We start from the raw sequence: 20312 nt of genomic DNA on the forward strand, positions 1-20312 counted from the left end.
AAGTCTCGAGAACGGAACGCTCAATGGAAATGGGCCAATAGCGAAATGAGTGCAGGCCGCCCTCGTCCCGATTCTCCTTCACGACCCATGATGCTCTCCCAACTAACCATAGTCGATGAGCCTCATCTAAGTAGCCGCAGTCACCAGTTCGAAGCCAAATCATATCCTTGCCTCCATTGGCTTCTGAAGGGAGCTCATGAATGATGCGATTGTTGTCCGAAGTGGTAGTGATATGGACATGAGGGCCAGAGACAACTATTTCTCCGATATGACCGAGCTCCAGAAACTGTCGTCCATCAACCTCCTCACCATCGAGGCAAGCAATGGCGGTATGAGAGAACCCACCATCAAGGTCAACATGGCCCACACAGATGGCATTAGCATTCCCCCCTTCGAAGCCTGAGTCTGAACCAGAGATAGAAGACGTTTCAAAACTTGATATGTTGTAGGAATCCTTGATTTTTTGTGAGAAGGATAAGGCCTTAGTATTAGTGGGGCTAGATTCTAAAAGGATTCGTTCTTCAACGCGGATCTTGGAAATTGGCTCAGCTTCGCTAGAGCCATAAAAGATGAAGGCAGACCCTTTGATACCTCTGCGCATGATATCCAACTCCGAGGAGAAGACAGGTGCGCCTCCAAGACAGAGGACCCGAACAGGTAGTGGAGTTAAGAACTTGCCATGCTGGTCTACGCCACCAGTCTGCTCCAAATGCTCTAGTATGCGGATGAAGAAAGCTGGCGAGCCAAAAGCAACTTGAATATTGTGACGGATCATAGCTTGGAGCAAAGGGCCAGGATTGATCCCCGCAGGATTGAAGTTGTCAGGAATTAATGTTGTATAACCAAGCATGATCTGACCGAAAATAAATACAGGTAGGTTTGTCACTGCCTTGACAGGTTTGTGTGCAGACGCAAGCGCAGTCTGCGTCGATATTGAGCTTGTTGCTACAGAGCCACTCGATTGCTTGGCTGGGATAGCAGTGAGGGACCCTGCTGCTGTGGCCTTGATTTCCTTTTGACAGAAGACTGCAATGGTCTGAGCGCGGAGATAGTCATGAGACCGTCGGATGGGTTTAGGGTTGCCTGTCGACCCTGTAGTGAAAGAGAGCAACGCGGTAGTCTCTCCAGGGACAGATATGATAGGAATAGACTTTGGTGCAGCGGCTAAATCTCTCTTGCTAATTTTGTTTTAAACAAAAAATAATTGTTGCATGTCAATATCATTTATCCCTCATTTAATATATTATTTAAAAATAAAAAAGTAAAAAAATAAAAAAATAAAATAATAATAATAATAATAATAATAATAATAATAATAATAATAATAATAATAATAATAATAATAATAATAATGATATACGTACTCAACGTTGGTAGGAATTTCTACAATATTTTGTATTTTTTTGAGCGAGGGCACGGCTCTTGAAAGTACCCACTTCTTGAACGCTGTTAGCTTCATATTGGTGACGATGTGTGTAATAGGTAGGACGGATTCGATACAGATATTCATCTTTGCTCTTTCCATGAATGGATCTAACAAGACCAGAGTTGCCCCAAGAGACAAGCAGGCGATTGAACCCACAAAGAAATCGACTCCAAGAGAAGAGAGGATTAAGACTTTGTCGCCTTTACTCAATGGCCTCGACGCACTGTTACTGCCACTGTTTTTGCCCTTGAATGGTCCTCCCTGGGCCAAAATTTGAGTAAAATGACTAATTCGACTGCAGAGGTCGTCAAATGTCACACTGGGCTTCCCAGGCTCCGTGAAAATGAAACAGTCGGGCGAAGGCTCACTTTCTGGCAAAGTCTTTCGGAAATGAACAAACATGGCATTGAAGAGACTGCATAAATTACCGTTAAGCTCCTCTGTAGTCGGTGGGCGGCTTAGGCTCCACCGAAAGATATCTGGAAGTCCTCCTGAAAGGAAGTCGTGGAGCTGTGAGATGGCAATATTCTTAGCGCTGGCTTTATCGGCTTCTGAGCTGGAAAAAGGGGGAGCCTGAACACGGAGATTATTTTTCTGTTTGTTGGTTATCAAATGGAAGAAGGGCCATTAGTAAGGATTAGCAATCTTCTGCTATCAGACTAGTGCTTTAAAGGGGCCTCACAGGGCCCAATATCCTTACTTCGATAATTGCGGGACTCATGGTGGGATGGTATGGAGGCAGACAGACAGGAGTAATTATTAGAGATATAGAAATATAGATAATAAACAGAGAAAGTAAATAAGGGGGAACACAGGGAAGTAAGAAGTAGAACAATAGAAAAGAAAAAAGTACAAAATCAAGAAGAAAGGGAAGAGAAGAGAAAGAAACATGTCCAAGAAAGAGTATTAAAAAAAATCATTTAATGTCATGTTGTTTTCTTCGTGCAGACATAGTTTCATTAAATTAAGTTTAACAGTATACCTTAAATAGGTATACCACATTGTTACTTAAGTTCATCCACTTAACAATATTTATCAACAATAACACAACTGTCAAATTTTAACTTTATTTGTTTGTTTGTTGCGGAATAAATTGCGCCGTGTACAAAGAAAATAAATTAAGCATTTGAATGTGAGCATTTTGGTCCCTGTATAGTTTAACAAGGGTCCGGGCTGAATTTTTATGCGTCAAATTATACGCTAAGTCGTTTTTGGCAATAGAAATGCACACACAGACGTCGGAAAGAGCACAGAGCTCACAACATGGAATCAACAGAGGACTTTGAAAATGTTCTAATGATAAACACGAGGACCATGCATTTGTCACCTTCACACTAGACATAAATGAGCGGACAGTCAGGTCATTGCTTTTACAAGTATTCTCATCTCAAATTGAAGTAGAAATATCAGATAAGGCTTTTACAGTTTCAATTTAAAAGTTTTTTCATTGGCTACTACGCTCCGTGTTTTGAAGACCAATAATAGAAAAGATCCTAAGCTTGTCATTTATGCAGCTGAGAGCGTTTATAGTTGAGTGACATTACAGTGAGAGTAGAAGAGCGCGGAAAAACATTTCGTTATACGTCGTTCAAGTCTTACTCGGAAGTAAACAATAGCAGTGGTGGAGCGGGAGTCTCACTTTTTTCTGCCTCTCTTCACAAAAAGCCAGCACGCTTATCTACCAACGAAGCCTAATGGCTGTTGTAGACTCTACTTCGCAAAAGAACAGTATGACTGGATTCTCTTGAGCGAAGGCTCTCAATTTTTTTTTTGTTTGTGTTTGTTCTGTCGGCGCTGTGCAGGATAAATGATTCGCATCTTGTCACAGGAAGGAAACATGGCCTGTCTAGCCCCGGGCTTCATGGATGATATACCAAAAAACCTTAGTTTTTAAACAAACCACGGCAAAACTACAAGAAATATGTATATGTGTATGGGCAGTAGGAGCTGGTTTACAATGTTACGTATCTTTCCTCCGATAATGGCTGATATATTTTTCTTTATAATTATCCTTACTATTCCAGCCTGCCCTTGGCGGTAAACTGTAACGCTATTACTTAGTGTTACTTAAATCAAGTAAATAATATCATAATTATTATAAATAAAAAGAAAAGACCGATATTGCGTAACAACATGTCAGAAAACATAAGCTCAACCACGGTGCTCTATTTTATTTTTTTGGAGCCGTATTCTTCGCTATTATATATTTAATGAATAATGATAGACGTATTATGTTCTTTATTTTCTGTTACTGATGTGACAAAAGGACTACGTAGAGACAACAATCAAAGTAAATGATAACCTTATGGTGAGGTAGAGGCTTCATACTATAATCATACTTATTCTAGTTGCCTTTCTCTCTTTTTTTAGCGACAAACATATTGATTTATTTCAAAGGATTATGGCATCATTTATTTATAATGGAAGGCATCATTTGATTCAAGGTAAATAATAAACGGAAACATAATTCGTCCTTTTTAAACGAACAAGTCATCCCAATGCCATTGTTGCCATTTTTTGACGGCTGCGCAGAGTCGAGGAAGAGGTAGAAACAAAATGACATGAGCGTAAGAAACTATACTGCATGTTCCTCTCTCGACACCTTTAGTTGAATGACTCTCTACAGGTCAATCTGATTTCGCATGACCCTACAAAGATGTACATAAGCTCACTTCGCTTTTTTGCAGAGTTTATGGTCAACCTTCCGAAATGAAATCCACATGGAGGCAAGAGACTGAGGCATCTTTCAAGGTCCATTGTGATGAACGAGGAGGAATGTTTTCCGTTCCTCCGATATCCATGAATAGGGACGAACAGATTCATTTCTCGCCATTGTGTCCTTGCATAGCATGCATGTGAGTGTTCATTCAAATGCGCGTGTTCATTTATTTTTACGGAATGTCCATACGACTGGAAGCACCAAAATAATTCTTTACCGAAACACCTACAAACCTTGACGCCACTCTACTACATATATACATTGGTGATGTATACCCCAAAAGTTAAGGTAACGTAAAAGTACATATTTGGAAAAACCAAACAGCATCTCATGATGCATATTTCCTTTTTCTAACCTACCGACGCTTTGCATATTGGACGAGGCTGAGAAAGCATTAGAAAAAAAATATAATCACCGGGAAAACGCACGCGTCATTAGTCTTTTTTTTTTTTTTTTTAATAAAGTGAGTTGGGTTAGCTAGGGCTCCGCTTTGGTGGCGCTAGAAGGGCTTCCTGTCAAGCTTTTTTTTTTTTTCTTTTTTTTGTTTTCTTTTTGACAGTACTAATACATGGTCAGGCAGCATATTCACAGCTTAGGTTTGGCCAGTATGGTAGCTTGCTAGTTTCTACAACCTATTCATTATTCAGCCAAGACGCACGCCAATAGGGAGGCAGTTTCACGAGCAAATATTTGAGTGTATATCTAAATCCATCTTTTTTTTTTTTTTTTTTTTTTTTGAGTTCTGATGCGCCTAGGCTGCTAGGATAATATAAAGATGGGCTGACTACTATTATATACTTATCTGGCTTTTAGGTGAAATAAAGGTGCCTGGGCGATGAAGCGCTGCGTGCGCACTACTGTAGCGCTTCCTGCACTCATGAGTGTCTTCAGTCTGATAACTAGCATTCGCTTTCCTCGCAATGTCCCAAATATTCTTTGCATAGCGTAATCGCGAGCTAGGGGTATGGCCTTCTCTGTTTAAAGATGATTGCTACCCTCGTAAAACAGCCTCTCTATATCATCGGCTCGTATATTCTTCATATAAAACAGGCTATTTGTTAATGCTGGTTAGCTAAAGCATGCAGCTCTTGAGGGTTTTCGTCCTTTTTTCTTAATTCCTTCTAGATATGGAAGACTAATGGAACATGTATGGAACATAGTATTATAAATGCTTCTAGATAACCTGGTACGATCACTATTAGGTGGAAGGAAAGAATGAACTTCCTTGATAGAGGAATAGTATCCTATATGCTCTGTTATCTAATACACGCAGATGTTTCATTAATAAAAAAACTAAACAATAGTATCTATAAAAAACATAAGGATGCGAGAAAGGATGAAGGACAAGGTGATGCCACGTCAGTTGTGTAATGAATATTTATCTGTGTTATCTGTCACATCGAAGGATACCTTTGCTCATTAAAAAGCTCAAGATGGTTGCGCTTTTAACTATTTTTCTAGAATCTAGTGCATCCATGATTTCTTTCTGAGGCGTGGGTACGAGCACGTCTAATCCTCATTAGGTACATGCCAGGGCATACTCAAAATGCTTTTTTTCCTTTTCATTAGTGCATATACTGGGTATTTGTTGCGTGTAATAACACGAACAATAGATTTCTTTCTGACTTACAGCCCCAGGCTGAAGCAAATAAAAAAAGTGATAAAAAAGTCAATGTGGGCAAGCTGTGAAGGAGGGCAAATTGCTCGCCTTGCAAACAAAGATGCATGGAAACACTTCACCTGCGCAAGTCCCTTTTTATGCAATAAACATTTACACAAAAAAATGGAATGGTTTTGTTCGATTGATATTGCTCCTCAGCTCCATTTTTATATTGTGTCGTTTGCAAATCAAAGTTTGAACGTCGAAGCTAATAAGGTACAAGATTTATTCTTAATGGTTAAATGACATAGTAGATTTCATTATTATGTGCGTTATTAAGGGCTGAATGTCGTAAAAATGAGCGGTCGAATGAGGATACAGAGTTCCACAAACCGTAAATAAAAGTTGCTGTGTTGTTGTATCGTAGGTCTTTAACTTGCTGAATATGGTGGCATAATGGTTTTGTTATCGTTCTTTTTTTCCCTCTTTTCATATCTACTATAGTCGGGCTTTGGGTCCCTGTTCAGAGTTTCTGTTGTAGAGTAAGGGCTGGTGCTGCCTACTTAACGCTGGTTCTATAGCCTGTCCTTCTTGTCGCCCTTGTTTTACTGGATTAGCCAGTACAGCCGCTACTGGCGTTGACTGGTGCATATAGAGTCGATAGATATGGCGTATGCCTCTCCCGCCTGCAGCTTTCTCAGAAATACAAGCCGTGTTCTCGTTCACGAGAGCGCAGACAACCTTGGTACAGCCCCAATAGTCCTTGGCTCGCCGTGCAACCTCTCGGATCATGACCGCAAAGGCCTTTGTCTTTCTATACTTCTGTAAGACTCCTAGGGTTTTAATCACTAGTGTATCATGATTTTCAACCCAACAGGCCACATAGCCAGTATCTTCGCCCGTCCTCTTATCAACCACAAACGCAGACAGATCTATCAGCGAAGCATTATCAACTTCTTGCCTTGAAACCATATCGTTGAGAACGACCTGACGGTGGTTACTACGTGTAAAGCCCTCATCAAAGAACTCTTTGCCTCGGAACATTCCGATCGAGAGATCATAAAGACGCTTGGCTACATCATCTTGAGGCGTTGAGCTTAGTTCAGGATGCTTTTCTGGATTGAGTGAGGCTTGGAAGTCGAGGGTATTCCAGGGCTGCAGAATAAGGCCTACACTCTCGAGAGAAACCCCGTGTGTGTAAGCTTGATAGCCCTCCAGAAGATCATCAATATGAAAGAATGTTGAATAGTAGTCCATCGCTTTGACAAATCCGGCCTAATAAAAAAAAGAAACCAAATCAATCATTCATGTTTATTAACAAGGAAGAGAACATCCTTTCCTTCGAAATATTTTTTTGCTACCAATACAAAAATAAGCACCTTGGAAAAGCAAGTATCGTAGAAATGAGGGTGCCTAGGCTCGAAAGACATGGATGGTTGAGGCTCTGTATCAATTCGAAGACGGTACTGTAACCAGGTGGTCATGTTGACTGGTCCAAGGATCTGTCGAACGGGCTTGAATTGTTGAAGGCCTCCATGCCTCAGCCACTCTATCGCAGCGTTCAGGACGGCGACCCCAGCTTCCTCTGTTTTAGCCTCAAAGAGCCCCACATACCCCATAGATGGGTCCGACATCACGGTGTTGGCACCAACGCATGCGATAGGTTGATGAGTATCATCATCGTAAAGGATCCAGAACTCTGAATGAGTATTCTGGAGCCCTGATGCCAAGAGTTGGTGTATCAGGGCTGGTTGTGTACTGTCATGGTGAAGCGATGTGAACTGGGAGATGAAATACTGTTTGTTATAGAACGCTGTCATGGGCAATGGAGTGATGATACGCCCTTGTTTCTTTTTGTGGGTGGTGGAGGTCCCAAGGTTCGACAGCATAGTGGATAATGCGTTGTTAAATGCTGTATGGATAAAAAGAGCAGAGAAGCGTTTCAAGAAAAGGAAAACTGGTTGAAAATTTAAAATGAATGATGCTAAAGGCCGTTAACTTGTAATATGACGAGTGTCAAAATTATGCTCTGCCGTTTTGAGCTTTTTTTTTTTTGCGTGAGATTCTTCAAAATATAATATTGGCAACAGTAATTCGTTGATAAAGTACAAATGTGCGTATGGCCATAAGCTCATAAATAAAGTAGAAACCATAATATAACGAGATTGAATTATTTTGTTGGACAGGCAAATTTAGAAAGAAAAAGGGAAATAGAGAAAAAGCGGGAAAAAAAAATACATAACGGATATGCAAGAGATGGCGATATATCTGCGCTGCCTAAAAGTTTTTTCATACTCACGCCATCTTAATTGAGTCAGCTTGGTGTATGATTCGGTAATTGCCCTATCTCTTACTTTACCTCACTTTTGTTCATACAAACCTGAACAAATACCCCAGCTGTTTACGAATGTAACCCTTTTTTAATTTCAATTCAATTATTTGCTTTTTGAGCATTATAACTAATAGTAACTGCTTAGAATTTTCTTAATAAGATTTGTATTCATTCACACTTTATTTCAACACAATAAAATTAAAGATCGTGCACCAACAGTTTCTTAAAATACAAAAACAAAAACAAACAAATAGTCTCTTCATTTAACTTAAATGAGCACTTTGCTCGTGAAAGTTTCTGAACTGAATTGTCGGCCATCTAATGACCAACGACAAGTAAAAAGAGAGGCCTATGGCATAATACGTCATGACCTTAATTCACTCGCGGGTTAACGTCCCGACATTCCTTTTTTTTATTCATGGCTTCACGATCTTTCCCAGCGGCGATAAGAGCTTTATTGATAACTGATACGAAAATGCATGTGATGGACGGAAAACAGAGCAGATAGAAATATAACGACAACAAAGGGGATGCATAGGACGAAAATTGTTTTATTCTACTGTATTTGGGGGACTCCTTTTTTTGAATAAAGATCTTCTGTTAAAAAGGGCAGAATTTCCCTCTTTTTTTGCAATCAGTATCTTTTTTATTTCATTCTCTCTGACCTTAGTCGTCAAGTCAAATAACCAAGACATATCCTGAGGCAAGGGAAATACATCAAACACGCAAACTATAAAAATGGCACCAAAAACCACGGAAACAGCAAATGATGCTGTCACCATTGCATCAGCCACTTCCATGTCATCTCCAGCAACAGGACTTCCTCCCCATATCCGCCTCCTCTCTTCCCTTATTCAACTTTATCACCATTTTCTGGGGCGTAAGCCTGCCCAGTCCAGTAAGGACGCTACAGTCGAAGCTACAGTTGATTTTTCCAAGATCCGATATTCTCAAGTTTGGGAAGATACCCGCCTTCTACGCCAAGGGCTCCGTCTTAAGCCTCAGAGCCGTGTGCTGAGCATCGCTTCCGCTGGCGATAATGCCTTTGCGCTTCTCCTAGACGACCCTCGTGAGGTCGTCGCTATTGGTGGGCCAAAGAAAAAATGCGGCCCGTATTTGTATTGGTTACGGTATACTAAGTTATTGACCATCGCTTCTTGTCATTATTGTTCATGTCCCAAAATGGCACTAAATAGATTTTAGTCCTGCTCAGCTTGCATTATGTGCGCTAAAGGTCGCAGCCTATAAGACGCTCGAGTATGAAGAATTCACACAGCTCCTCGGGTTTGAGTTTTCGGACGCCGATGGGCATATTCTGCACCCTGATATTGGCCCCGATAGCCGTGTGGCTCTTTATCAAAACAAAGTTCGAGCGGCATTGACAAATGAAGAATACAGAGTCTATTGGGACGAGAACTTGGATCTTATCCGTCAAAAGATTATTCATGTGGGTCGACTTGAGAAGTTCTTCAACATGTACCGCCATTATATTTTGCCGTTGGCACATTATCAATCTGCCACTCAGAAGCTACTTTCTAGTAAAGACCAAACGAAGCAAATCAAGTTCTATGATTCGGTCTGGGACACTTGGATCTGGAGAGCAGGAGTCCGATTGTTCTTTGGTCAGATGTCGTTGGGTCATCTCGGTCGCGATCCCAAATTTTTTGAACATGTCCAGCTGGATGTCGGAGCATTTTTATTGAGCAAGATCAGTAACGGAGTACGCAATATTCCAATCTGGGACAACTTTTACGCGGAATATGTGTTTACAGGTCAGCAGAGCGGCCGGAATAGCCTGCCGGATTATTTGGTCAAAGAGAACTATAAAATCATTCGATCCAGGATTGACCGGGTGGCGCTGGTCCGTGCAGACGTACTCAAGTATTTAGGGTCTGAGGAGAGTGGGTTCTTCGACGGATACAATCTCTCGGATATCTTTGAATGGATGGATGAAGATTTATTCAAGTCATTCTTAAAAGCAATACACAGGAAGGGTAATAAAGATGCCAGGATCTGTTACTGGAACTTGTTCGTACCCCGTGAGAGGCCAGAGGAGTTAAAGGATCTGATTCGTTCTGAGGTCGAGCTATCAGAAGCAGCGACTGGAAAAGACCGTACCTACTTTTACCGCCGTTTCGTCATTGAGACCATCCTCAAGGATTAAGGAATGCAACAAAAAGATGAATATCTTTATTAAAAAATAAAATAAATATATACAAAAAAATAGACATGAAATCAAATATGTAAAAGTGATCATTAAATAATCTTCTAATATGAATGCGGTTTTCACTTGCGTTTCCATGTCATGTTTGTACAAGTTCTTATTTTATTTTATTTTTCATTTTTTTTTATACTTTTTGTTATAATGCAAAGAAGGTGTTAAAGTCCTCATGAGCCGCTTGTTTATTCTCCCTTGGACATGGTTAAATATTCTATTTCTTATTTTTTTTTTTTTTTTTGTAGATTTATTTTATATAATTATGGTACTATGATATTTGTTAAACCTATTTGACTATTGATTTGCTATTGATCCTGTTTATCCTTCAAAGCTTAGATTCACGAAGGATTCGACTCTGGTGTCGACGAGGAGGCCCAAAACGCTTGATCTGCTCTTCCAGTGATTGGACAATCCGCGGAAGCCAATTCACCTGCTTGAAAGAATTAGAGATACCATACATAGATATTCTGAGCGATGCAAAATCCAAAAGAGCAATCTTGGCAACTTCAAGGTATTCTTTCGATGAGGGAATACGGATTGGTGATGAAACTATTGGAGCTGAAGGTGCATTCACGTCCCTTTCCCGTTGACACAAGCGTTGCTGAATCTCATATGAGGCCTCAAGGGCTAGTCGATGATACTCAATGTAATGCGACCAATCGTTCGAGCCTGGCGGGAGCACAAAGGAGAGGAATTCGACCACGTCTCGTTGTGGGACATGACAGCAGGCTAACTCCCAATCGTAGGCACATAGGGCTTGTGCACCGGTGCTTGGCTCGCGACGAAGGCAGATGTTGCGAGTATTGAAGTCGCCATGCACCTAAAAAAAAAAATAATGCGTTAGTGAATAGGAAGGAAAAAAAAAAAAAAAAAAAAAAAAGCTCATCTAAGGTCCATTAGAGCAAATACAAAATACCATAATACCTACCAAAGTCCTCGGACTTTTCTCAAGGATTCCCCAGTATTCATTCGAACGCCCAAGATAATCGAGCATATTTTGGGACAAGAATTCACTAAAAAGATCAGGGGCATTCCTATGGTTAGCCTTGACCATGGCCTCATAAGCGGGCCTCAACACCTTCATCATTGCACGCGATGGGTTCTCCAAGAAGCTCATATTCATAAGGCGGTTCTCCTGACCCAAAAACTGAGCGTGAAATGAGGCGAGATCGCGAAGAACTAGATGAATATGTTCAGGCGACCAGACCGCCAATGCTTGTTCGGTGCTGTTCATATGCGTGATGTTTCCATGAGAGGGATCCAGGTACTCTAAGCAAAGCGCATATAACTGCTGAGAATCGTTCCGAAGGACATTATAGACTTTAGTCGATATCCTGGCCATAGGACCACCAACTTTCCATGTCAGTTCTGCAAGCTCGATTTCTCGGATGTGGCTGTTCCTGAACCCGGTCAGATCCTTTACCAGGTCATATTCCTCCGCAACCTCACCTCCCTGTAATTGAGCCATGATATTGGTTAATTCAATTAGGGCCGTGTCGATGGGCTTAGACTTGATAACAGTCCAGAGTTCGCCAGCAGCCCGAGCTTCCCTCGCTGCAGGGGAAAATAGCGGCTTCAATCCCGGCTGTAGTCCTGACCCCAGGCGACTGCCAGTGGAGGTGGGAAGGGGGCTCTGTGGTGATGGTAAATGGTTGATGGAAGGGTAAAAGTTACTATGGCAATCTGGCAAAAGTGTATTGGATGAATGTGTGCTACTATCGCTTGTAATACTGCTGTATTCAATCTTGTAGAGGAAATGTCCCGTCATATCACCCCTTGGACATGAATGTTTTGCTTCTGCTGCTGTTGACTGTGCTGAGAAAGAAGAGGGAGCGTCACTACTCCTGTCCACATCAAAATCATCAATCTCGTCGTCTTGATCTTGATCTCCAGAACTAATGTTGCTCAGAATACTAGCGGATGAATCTAGCTCTTGCTCAGACCAAGCTTTAGGTCGAGCTTTATTGGGGCCATAAGCGCGATCAAGGATCACTTGGAAAAAGTCTCTATTGAGTAGAGACCTATTCATCCCAGTTTTGAACATTGCAGTTGTCATTGTGAATAAAAAAAGGCAATGAAGTTGAAAATAAAAACTAGTAAAATAGTATAAAGGGAGGGAGCTGCTTCTGGTATAAGCGCAATGGAAGGATGAATGAATGAAGAGCGACAATTTGATGGAATAAAAAACAACAAGATGAGGAAAGAAGTCAAGCATCTAATTCATATTTTTATATTAAACAAGGCTTTGATTACTCCATGTGCTTCTATGATCTGTAGTGATACAAACGTAGCAATGAAGAAACAATCATCAAAATTTCTGCTACCAGGCGGTACTTCTGCCGTTTGTTTAAGGTAATGCTTTCAAAGAGTTCAGGAGGGTAACTGAACCAAATAAAGAGAGAACTCGATTTTGCCAATGTGAAACAACTATTGATAGAGAATAAGTAAAATAGGAAAATGATGTTTAACTAAACTTATTTTAACCTTAGATATGTGGAACGAGTTTAGCCAAATCGATTAAAAAGTTTGAGATTAGGTTTGATTGGATCGCCTTATTCTAAAACAAGTCAACAGCCTGTGATTGCATTTGTAGAACGGTAGTGCTGACAGTCCACCTGATTGACACGTTGAGCATTGCATTTTCGGAACATCCTTTCGGTCTTACCTGATAAGCGGACCCAATCAAACGCATTCTGACCAGCAGGCGAAATGAGACATTGGCCACAGATTTGTTCTCATCAATGGATATACTCCATACACGTTAAGGCGTACGAGAAAGTCCAGAATGGTCGTGCCGAGCCTCGGATAGAACTAAGATCAAGAATAAGGCAAGGACATGTCCGCGTGGGGTTGTTTTTATCATTCTCTTTCTACTGCGCTGCGTCCATCCATGGTATAATGCCGAGTTCCTTCTGTATCGACTCAAAGATGTATTAATCGCGAGATTTTAAACAGAAAGGAGATGAGGACGACAGTAATTAACACTTGTACTAATCATTGGTTAATATGTGGATCCCAGTAAAATCCCCGCGTCAACATTACGCCCAGATCAAACAGCTAAAACTTCAACACAAAATATATACTGATTGCAAGACCAGTCTAATCGATTGCGATGCAAAGATCCTGTTTATCATGCTTAGTTTGTTTAGACTGGACTGGATTGTCTCTACATCCCCAAAGCTTGAGACAGTGGAAAGAGGCCAATACAGCTGACTCTTTTCTTTTTTTCGTTTGATCTGAGTTAAAATAAGCATCAGGCGGGAAAAGCCTCCATAGACATAATGAAACCTTCTTTGTATTTGATAGGGTTTCATCTCTAACCGACCAAGAGAAAATAGTTTCTACTTTGTTGGGTAAATATGAGAGGGGAGAATTAGAGTATAAACATAAAGAAAGTAGGAAAGCATACAAACTGTTTCGAATACTTGCTCTTATGACCAGGCGTAACCAATTGAGGGAGGGGATCTCTTCAACTTTCGCTGACATGAAGGATCGTTAGCCAAATCATGCGCCAGTTCTACATAGACTTCGGTCTCGACCGGTCGCTCCATTTAATGTGCAGGTATGCTCGTGGACTATGTACTTTTGAGTATATTAGGACTGTGCAGGAAACAGTAAAACGCCAGGCATAAAAATAAATAAAATTCAGTCCTACTTTAAGTTGATGCAGACAGTTAAGAATCTTTACTTATAAAGTTGAAGTTAAGTTCATGTGTATACCTATCTCCGATAATAAGTAAAGACAACTTTAATCTAGAGCACTGACCTGAATGACCCCATGAAACCTTTTTTCTTATTTTTAATGACAGCATGTGAAACTTTGCTGGACTCTTAAGGAACGAGAGCATGGTCTTTGCTCTCCGTTAATGTTCTAGCTCATATTTTTGTGATTTAAATCCCGTTGTCCGTTGAGTGAATTTTCCATGAGGGTTTTTACAATTTTTTTTTTTTTTTTTTTGGATTTGGCTTTGATCTGCATATTTGTATGCAGTACTGAAATGAAGTAATTAACAGTAATTGTAATACTAGTAGCACTATTAAGATATTATGACAGAAACCTTTTCGCGGTATAGAAGGCATTCATTGTCTAATATTAAACTTTTTATGTCATTTTACATAAATGACATTTGAAAATTAAATCAATTGTAGCTTCAATACATGGCTAGGATGACATGGGATGACATGACATCAATGATAGGCATTGTCAATTCATCTCCAGTTGGTTTTTCATGCTAAAACATATACCCATATCCGCGTGCGCGTGGTATGTGACTTGTAACGTAACATCGGCGATCATTTACTTTTTCATGAGCATCAAGATAAGCCTGTTCAGCATGAAATTAATCATATTTAACTTTTCATCTCACCCAAAGAAATGAACAATGAAACATTTATTTTTTATTTGTAATATTGTCTAAAGATTAGAGACTAGAGCACTTGCGGAATTCATGGACTTTGTCGATGTGAATACCATCCACATTATAGTCATGTGCAGGGAAGACCGTGTCGATTTTGTCCTTAAGCGTCAAGATTTTATCAATAGACCTCAATGCATCGCTCCAACAAGTTGTCGACACGGCCAAGGGCCCTGATACACAAGGGATTTTAGACAACATAGGGTAGGCGGCAATGTTCATGACGGCATCACCAACCATGATGGAACGACTGGGGATATGAATATACGAAGCTGAGCCTGGTTTATTATTATGATCCCCGTTTCCCATCGTATAAAAGAAGAGAGACAGAAAAGGAAGAAAATAAGATGATTTTTTGCATAGGTTATTATAAAGCTTTCGTAATGGAGTCTGCGATTCTTTCTGTATTTTCTTTTTTTTTATTTACCTGGAGTATGCCCACGGGTCTCAACAAGCTTGAGGACATGATCAAACTCAAACTGATCTCCATCGCCAAGAGCGATGGTTCTGTCTTCGGAAACCTTGACGAGCGATTCATGTGAAAAATGTTTAAACAATGTGAATGACCAAGTATCACCTGCACAGGTGCGTAGACTAACCCCATCACAAATGTACGGTTTTTCATCTTTGTGGATGACGACTTTGGCCTCTGGATACTTTTCCAGCAAAGCCGGTATAGCCCCTGTATGGTCGATATGAGCATGTGTAATACAAATATAACGGAGTTTGTCCTTTTCGTGTGTGAGGACACGCTCAATCGCTGTAAGAAGTGTTTGAGCTTGCATGGGTGCGCCTGAGTCGATTAAAAGCCAGTCATGGGATGAGTCGGTAGAACCTGGTTCAACAGGGTCACCTCGGATCAAAAAAGTGGCGACAGGAACTTGAACACCTATCGCAATTGGCCAGACAATGGTGCAACGAAAGAGTCCAGGACGGACTTCGACAAAGCGTTCAAAGTCAGGAAGGTTGTACATGTGTAATGTTAATGAGCGAATGTAAGAAAATGAATTAAGACGTGAAGAATGAAATGAAATGAGGGAAGAAGAGAAAAAAAAAAAAAAAAAAAAAAAAAAAGCAACAGATGAATTTACTGTGAGCAAGGCGTCAACACGTCTGTGGCCACTGTGTCATTGCGTCTATTCTACCCACAACTAACCAAACCTCTAATGTGCTGCGGTAATGTGCATGCTCTTTTATCTCGTATCTCGTTAGGATTTCTTGAAGTACAGTACGTACACAGCGAAACCTTTGATTTTCAAATTTGTACCTCTAAACCTCTTTGAACCGAATTTCCAGAAATTGACCGCGCCATTCAACTTGTGCTGCAAAAGAATGAAGCGGACAATTTATAGTTCAAAACTACTATTGCCTCTCCTTTGATTTACGATTCGTTCCAGACTATAACCAATATGCCATGCATCAAGATGACTTTTCTTGCGACAACGATCATCAAAATGTTTTTACAAGCTTCATCTCGATAATTGCAAATGAAAGTCTTTTCAAGAAGGGCATGATGCTTTAGTAACTGATAGGTGCGACAAATATTCAATAAACACATTAGAAAAATATTGTGCTTCTTCCTATCCATCCTTTAGTCAAAAATTCGGGCGGAGTGTTTGTCCCTGTATGGATTAGTCAAATGAACAACCATTTTCAAATGGCTTTGTTCATTGAGTGGTGCAGATCTTATTCTGAAACGACTTAGTTCACGTGAAGTGCCATCGATTGGCCAATTGCGTACCACACCGTATATGTCAATGATGCACGATGTAAGTCTCAAAATGTGCAAAAAAGTGGATTTTATATACGTTCTGCGATACTCATTGGCTAGATTCACATTTAATTCAAAATATTTATTCTAAAACCACAATTCAATTGGCTGATTTTTTTGCTTGTCTTTTTCCTCTCATCCTTTGCCAGCCAATTTAAAATAAAAATTTTTGAATTAAATGTGAATCTAGCCAATGAGCATCACAGAACGTACATAAAATCCACTTTTTTGCACATTTTGCAAAACAGTGAGACTGGAGTGTAGTTCACATTACACAGAAATCTCAATTCATTAAATTCATTAAATTCATTAAATTATTCTTTTTCCTTCCTCAGCCTTTTTCATCCTTTTTTATAAAAAAAAAAAACGCTTCTAGAAATTACTACAAACATAGACATATACGTTTACACTTTACATTCCATACATTTGCACACAAAAATCACAATGATTCGCATCAGTCCCTCATCCTTTTCTATTCCTCGCACTGTCCCTGTCCTGCCCCTCCAGGACAAGGTGTTCCTGCCAGGTGTTGTGTCTCGAATGCAAATCTCGCAAAGAGACTCCATCTCACTTTTTGAGAAGATCCTCCGTACATTCGACAGTAGAGAATTAAGCAAATGCATAATCGGTACATTCCCTGTCCGGGCCGTCTCCGCATCCGCTGTCCCGTCAGACAAGGGTGACACAAAGAGTGACAGACATAGAAGGTCAAAGTCATCCTCACAGGGAATTAGCTCGACGCAGCCTTCTTCTGCAGCAGTCAAAGGAGCTAGTGGGCAGCTAGTACGATCTGGTGGCATCGTAAATCCCATAGACATCCACCCGATGGGGTGTGCGGCTCGGCTTGTCAGACTGGAAAGATCAAGCGGGGGATTCGTTGTTGTTCTTGAAGGTAAACACACAATTTCTCTAATATTCTTAAACGTGGTCGCCGATTTTACTTGGCCCTTAATGAAAAGAAGAAAGATGACTGACCTTTTTTTTCCGTTAATATGTTGTGCAACCGTCTACCTACCATATTCTATAATACTTCACTACAGGCTTGGTTCGACTCCGACTGAATAAGCTTACATCGTATACTCCATTCTATGAAGCAGATGTGACACCTCTCCCAGATCAGGCTGTTGATAAGACAGATCAAGAGATGCAGGACTTGATCGTAACCCTAAGATCGATCTCACGCGAATTTGTGGCGTTACTACAATCGCTCAAATTACCAACACCTATTTTGACACAGTTACAAAAGTTCTTGGATAACGTTAATATCGTTCCTGGTCAGGTTGTCGATCTATTGATGAGTACTATCGAGAGCACCATGGAAGAAAAGATAGCCATTTTGAATGCTGTTGATTTGAAAGAACGTATCACCAAGGCTGTGGAGTTGATGACTAGGCAAATCCATGTATGTACTAGCGTAAAACCTTAATTTTATGCCTCCATTTCATTATTAATCCTTTATCCATCTCCTAACTAAAAGATTGATTGTTGGTGAAAATGGCATTTTAGGTCTTGAAAATCTCACAAAAAGTCCATGACAATGTGGAAGGTAAACTTAACAAAAAACAGCGTGAATTCTACCTCCGCGAGCAGCTGGCTGCGATTAAGGAGGAACTGGGCGAAAAAGATTCAGGTGATGATGACGAATTGGCTATCATCGAGAACAGGCTGGCTGAAGCAAACCTGCCGCCGGAGGTACAAAAGGCAGCAGATCGAGAGTTGAAAAAACTGAAGAAGATGCAGCCAGCGTCATCCGAGTATTCGGTCATCAGGAATTATTTGGACTGGTTGGGGGACTTGCCATGGTCCAAGTCAACTGAGGATATATTAGACGTGGAACGAGCGAGAAAGCAGTTGAACGATGACCATTATGGCCTAGAAAAGGTCAAGCGTAGGATCCTGGAGTACTTAGCTGTGTCCAAATTGCAGCAGATGAAGGGCGATGTTAGAGGTCCTATTCTTTGTCTTGTTGGTCCACCTGGAGTATGTATTATAATGCGTATCTGGCCTATCTTTTTTTTTTTTTTTTTTTTTTTTTTTTTTTTCCTTCCTAAAAGGCACCATGAAGTCTACATGAATGCTCTCCTGATATTGCCACATTTTGATTTCTCCTTGGGATTCGATAGGTTGGAAAGACCTCACTTGGTCGGTCAATCGCTGCTGCCTTGGATAGGAAATTCCACAGAATTTCGCTTGGCGGAGTCTGGGATGAATCTGAGATCCGTGGCCACCGCCGTACATACGTTGGAGCACTTCCCGGACGCATTATTCAGGGATTAAAGAAGTGCGAGGTCAACAACCCTGTTTTCCTTCTTGGTAAAAAAAAAAAAAAAAAAAAAAAAAGTCTACGGACTCGTATGGATTATGGCTTCTATTTTGCATTAAACTGTGAGTGCGCTTTCTCAAAAGACTAACCATCGCTATCTTTACTTATAGATGAGATTGATAAGATCGGATCAAGAGGTCATCATGGCGACCCTTCTGCTGCTTTTCTGGAGGTCCTTGATCCAGAACAAAATAGTACCTTTGTAAGTAATCGACGATTCAACCCTGATCTTTACGACATTTTAATAGGTAAAATTAATAGTGCTAACTTTTTTTTTTTTTTTTTTTTTTTGGGTTGATTATAAGACCGATCACTACCTGAATGTTCCATTCGATCTCTCCAAAGTCCTCTTTATTGCTACAGCCAATTCTTTGGACACGATCCCTGCTCCCCTCTTGGATCGAATGGAATTGATTACAATCCCCGGCTACACCTATGCAGAAAAATTAGCCATCGCTACCAACCACCTGCTGCCTAAGCAAGTCCGCCTGCACGGTCTTACTGAAGCGAATATTCAAATTACTCCAGAAGCTCTTCTCAAGGTTGCTACTGGTTATACACGTGAAAGTGGTGTCCGTCAATTAGAGCGTGAGATTGGTTCACTCGTTCGGGCCAAGGCTGTCGAGTATGCAGAAGTATATGAAAAATCGTCAGCCTCCGCTACCTCTTCCGATATTCCCGAGAACCCAAGTGGGTACCAACCACTGATTGGTATTCAGGATGTAGAAGTGATTTTAGGGCAAGAAAAGTATATTAACGAGGTAACAGCGAGAGCAGCAGTGCCTGGAGTTGTTACAGGTATGGCCTATAATGGTGTAGGCGGCGGGATCTTATTTATTGAGGTCACACAGATGCCAGGCAAGGGCAATCTGCAGCTTACAGGCAGCCTGGGCGATGTGATCAAGGAAAGCGCTCAAATTGCGTTGAGTTGGGTTAAGAGTCAAGGATATAAAATTGGACTTACAACTAGTCCAGGCCAAAATGTGATGGAAAAGACTGATGTGCATCTTCATATGCCAAGTGGTGCCACACCAAAGGTAAAAAAAAAAAAAAAAGACGTACAGATGTTTATAAACTGTTTGCGCACAATTGCTTGACAAACATTCTCTAATGATCAAAAATGATTGATTTATAGGATGGTCCTTCCGCGGGTATCGCCATGGTCTGTGCGTTGGTTTCAATGTTCTCGAATCAGACTGTACCAAGTACAACAGCCATGACTGGCGAGTTTACACTTCGGGGACTCGTCATGCCAGTGGGCGGTATCAAGGAGAAGGTCATCGCTGCTCATCGTGCTGGCGTCCGTAAGATAATCATGCCTCTTCGCAATCAGAAAGACGTGGTTTCAGATGTTCCAGCCAATGTCCGCGAAGATATTGAATTTTGTTATGCCTCAACCATCTGGGATGTTCTACGTGAGGCATTTGAGGGAAGGGCGACTGTCCATACTCCAACTGTTGCAAGCGCTGGCATCGATAGTCGATTGTAGACCTGCACACTTGTGCGTG

The 20312-nt window shown here is 40.8% G+C and overlaps 6 protein-coding genes across 6 annotated transcripts; 2 read left to right on the plus strand and 4 right to left on the minus strand.

The window, feature by feature from the left end:
* Positions 1 to 13: 13 nt before the first annotated feature.
* BCR41DRAFT_393172 (hypothetical protein) lies at positions 14 to 2147 on the minus strand (the record flags this gene model as incomplete). Its single annotated transcript, XM_022028529.1, has 3 exons — positions 14 to 1178; positions 1365 to 2020; positions 2127 to 2147. Coding segments are annotated over 3 exons (1842 nt in total), but the record flags the coding sequence as incomplete, so codon positions are not given.
* A 4238-nt stretch (positions 2148 to 6385) lies between these two features.
* BCR41DRAFT_201216 (hypothetical protein) lies at positions 6386 to 7723 on the minus strand. Its single transcript, XM_022019885.1, has 3 exons — positions 7125 to 7723; positions 6707 to 7020; positions 6386 to 6567 (listed from the first exon to the last, which is right to left on the minus strand). Exons 1-3 carry the CDS (start codon positions 7632 to 7634, stop codon positions 6534 to 6536), a joined length of 858 nt encoding a protein of 285 aa, XP_021884316.1. The 5' UTR covers positions 7635 to 7723; the 3' UTR covers positions 6386 to 6533.
* Positions 7724 to 8726: 1003 nt separating this feature from the next.
* On the plus strand, positions 8727 to 10277 carry BCR41DRAFT_347526 (hypothetical protein). Its single transcript, XM_022023113.1, has 2 exons — positions 8727 to 9164; positions 9274 to 10277. Exons 1-2 carry the CDS (start codon positions 8816 to 8818, stop codon positions 10239 to 10241), a joined length of 1317 nt encoding a protein of 438 aa, XP_021884317.1. The 5' UTR covers positions 8727 to 8815; the 3' UTR covers positions 10242 to 10277.
* A 286-nt stretch (positions 10278 to 10563) lies between these two features.
* BCR41DRAFT_384173 (hypothetical protein) lies at positions 10564 to 12475 on the minus strand. The gene is made up of 2 exons (XM_022027536.1): positions 11224 to 12475; positions 10564 to 11115 (listed from the first exon to the last, which is right to left on the minus strand). The coding sequence occupies exons 1-2, from the start codon at positions 12349 to 12351 to the stop codon at positions 10621 to 10623; spliced, it is 1623 nt and encodes a 540-aa protein (XP_021884318.1). The 5' UTR covers positions 12352 to 12475; the 3' UTR covers positions 10564 to 10620.
* A 2234-nt stretch (positions 12476 to 14709) lies between these two features.
* On the minus strand, positions 14710 to 15731 carry BCR41DRAFT_384174 (beta-lactamase-like protein). The gene is made up of 2 exons (XM_022027537.1): positions 15138 to 15731; positions 14710 to 14988 (listed from the first exon to the last, which is right to left on the minus strand). The coding sequence occupies exons 1-2, from the start codon at positions 15682 to 15684 to the stop codon at positions 14717 to 14719; spliced, it is 819 nt and encodes a 272-aa protein (XP_021884319.1). The 5' UTR covers positions 15685 to 15731; the 3' UTR covers positions 14710 to 14716.
* Positions 15732 to 17625: 1894 nt separating this feature from the next.
* BCR41DRAFT_300800 (Lon protease C-terminal proteolytic domain-domain-containing protein) lies at positions 17626 to 20293 on the plus strand (the record flags this gene model as incomplete). Its single annotated transcript, XM_022020595.1, has 6 exons — positions 17626 to 17883; positions 17988 to 18461; positions 18605 to 18794; positions 18915 to 19006; positions 19110 to 19841; positions 19940 to 20293. The coding sequence occupies 6 exons, from the start codon at positions 17626 to 17628 to the stop codon at positions 20291 to 20293; spliced, it is 2100 nt and encodes a 699-aa protein (XP_021884320.1).
* Between the last annotated feature and the right edge of the window lie 19 nt (positions 20294 to 20312).

Source organism: Lobosporangium transversale (genome assembly GCF_002105155.1).
Source record: "Lobosporangium transversale strain NRRL 3116 chromosome Unknown BCR41scaffold_6, whole genome shotgun sequence".
NCBI classification, from domain to species: Eukaryota; Fungi; Mortierellomycota; class Mortierellomycetes; order Mortierellales; family Mortierellaceae; genus Lobosporangium; species Lobosporangium transversale.

Bases quoted from the DNA above. Each gene is read 5' to 3' on its own strand.
- BCR41DRAFT_201216 (XM_022019885.1), bottom strand. From the start codon at position 7,634: ATGCTGTCGAACCTTGGGACCTCCACCACCCACAAAAAGAAACAAGGG. The intron at 7,021-7,124 runs GTGCTTATTTTT...TTTTTTTATTAG, and splicing joins ACGATACTTGCTTTTCCAAG to GCCGGATTTGTCAAAGCGAT. The intron at 6,568-6,706 runs GCAAGAAGTTGA...GGAGTCTTACAG, and splicing joins CTCAACGATATGGTTTCAAG to AAGTATAGAAAGACAAAGGC.
- BCR41DRAFT_347526 (XM_022023113.1), top strand. From the start codon at position 8,816: ATGGCACCAAAAACCACGGAAACAGCAAATGATGCTGTCACCATTGCA. The intron at 9,165-9,273 runs GTGGGCCAAAGA...GGCACTAAATAG, and splicing joins TCGTGAGGTCGTCGCTATTG to ATTTTAGTCCTGCTCAGCTT.
- BCR41DRAFT_384173 (XM_022027536.1), bottom strand. From the start codon at position 12,351: ATGACAACTGCAATGTTCAAAACTGGGATGAATAGGTCTCTACTCAAT. The intron at 11,116-11,223 runs GTAGGTATTATG...TTTTTTTTTTAG, and splicing joins AGAAAAGTCCGAGGACTTTG to GTGCATGGCGACTTCAATAC.
- BCR41DRAFT_384174 (XM_022027537.1), bottom strand. From the start codon at position 15,684: ATGTACAACCTTCCTGACTTTGAACGCTTTGTCGAAGTCCGTCCTGGA. The intron at 14,989-15,137 runs GTAAATAAAAAA...ATAATAAACCAG, and splicing joins GACCCGTGGGCATACTCCAG to GCTCAGCTTCGTATATTCAT.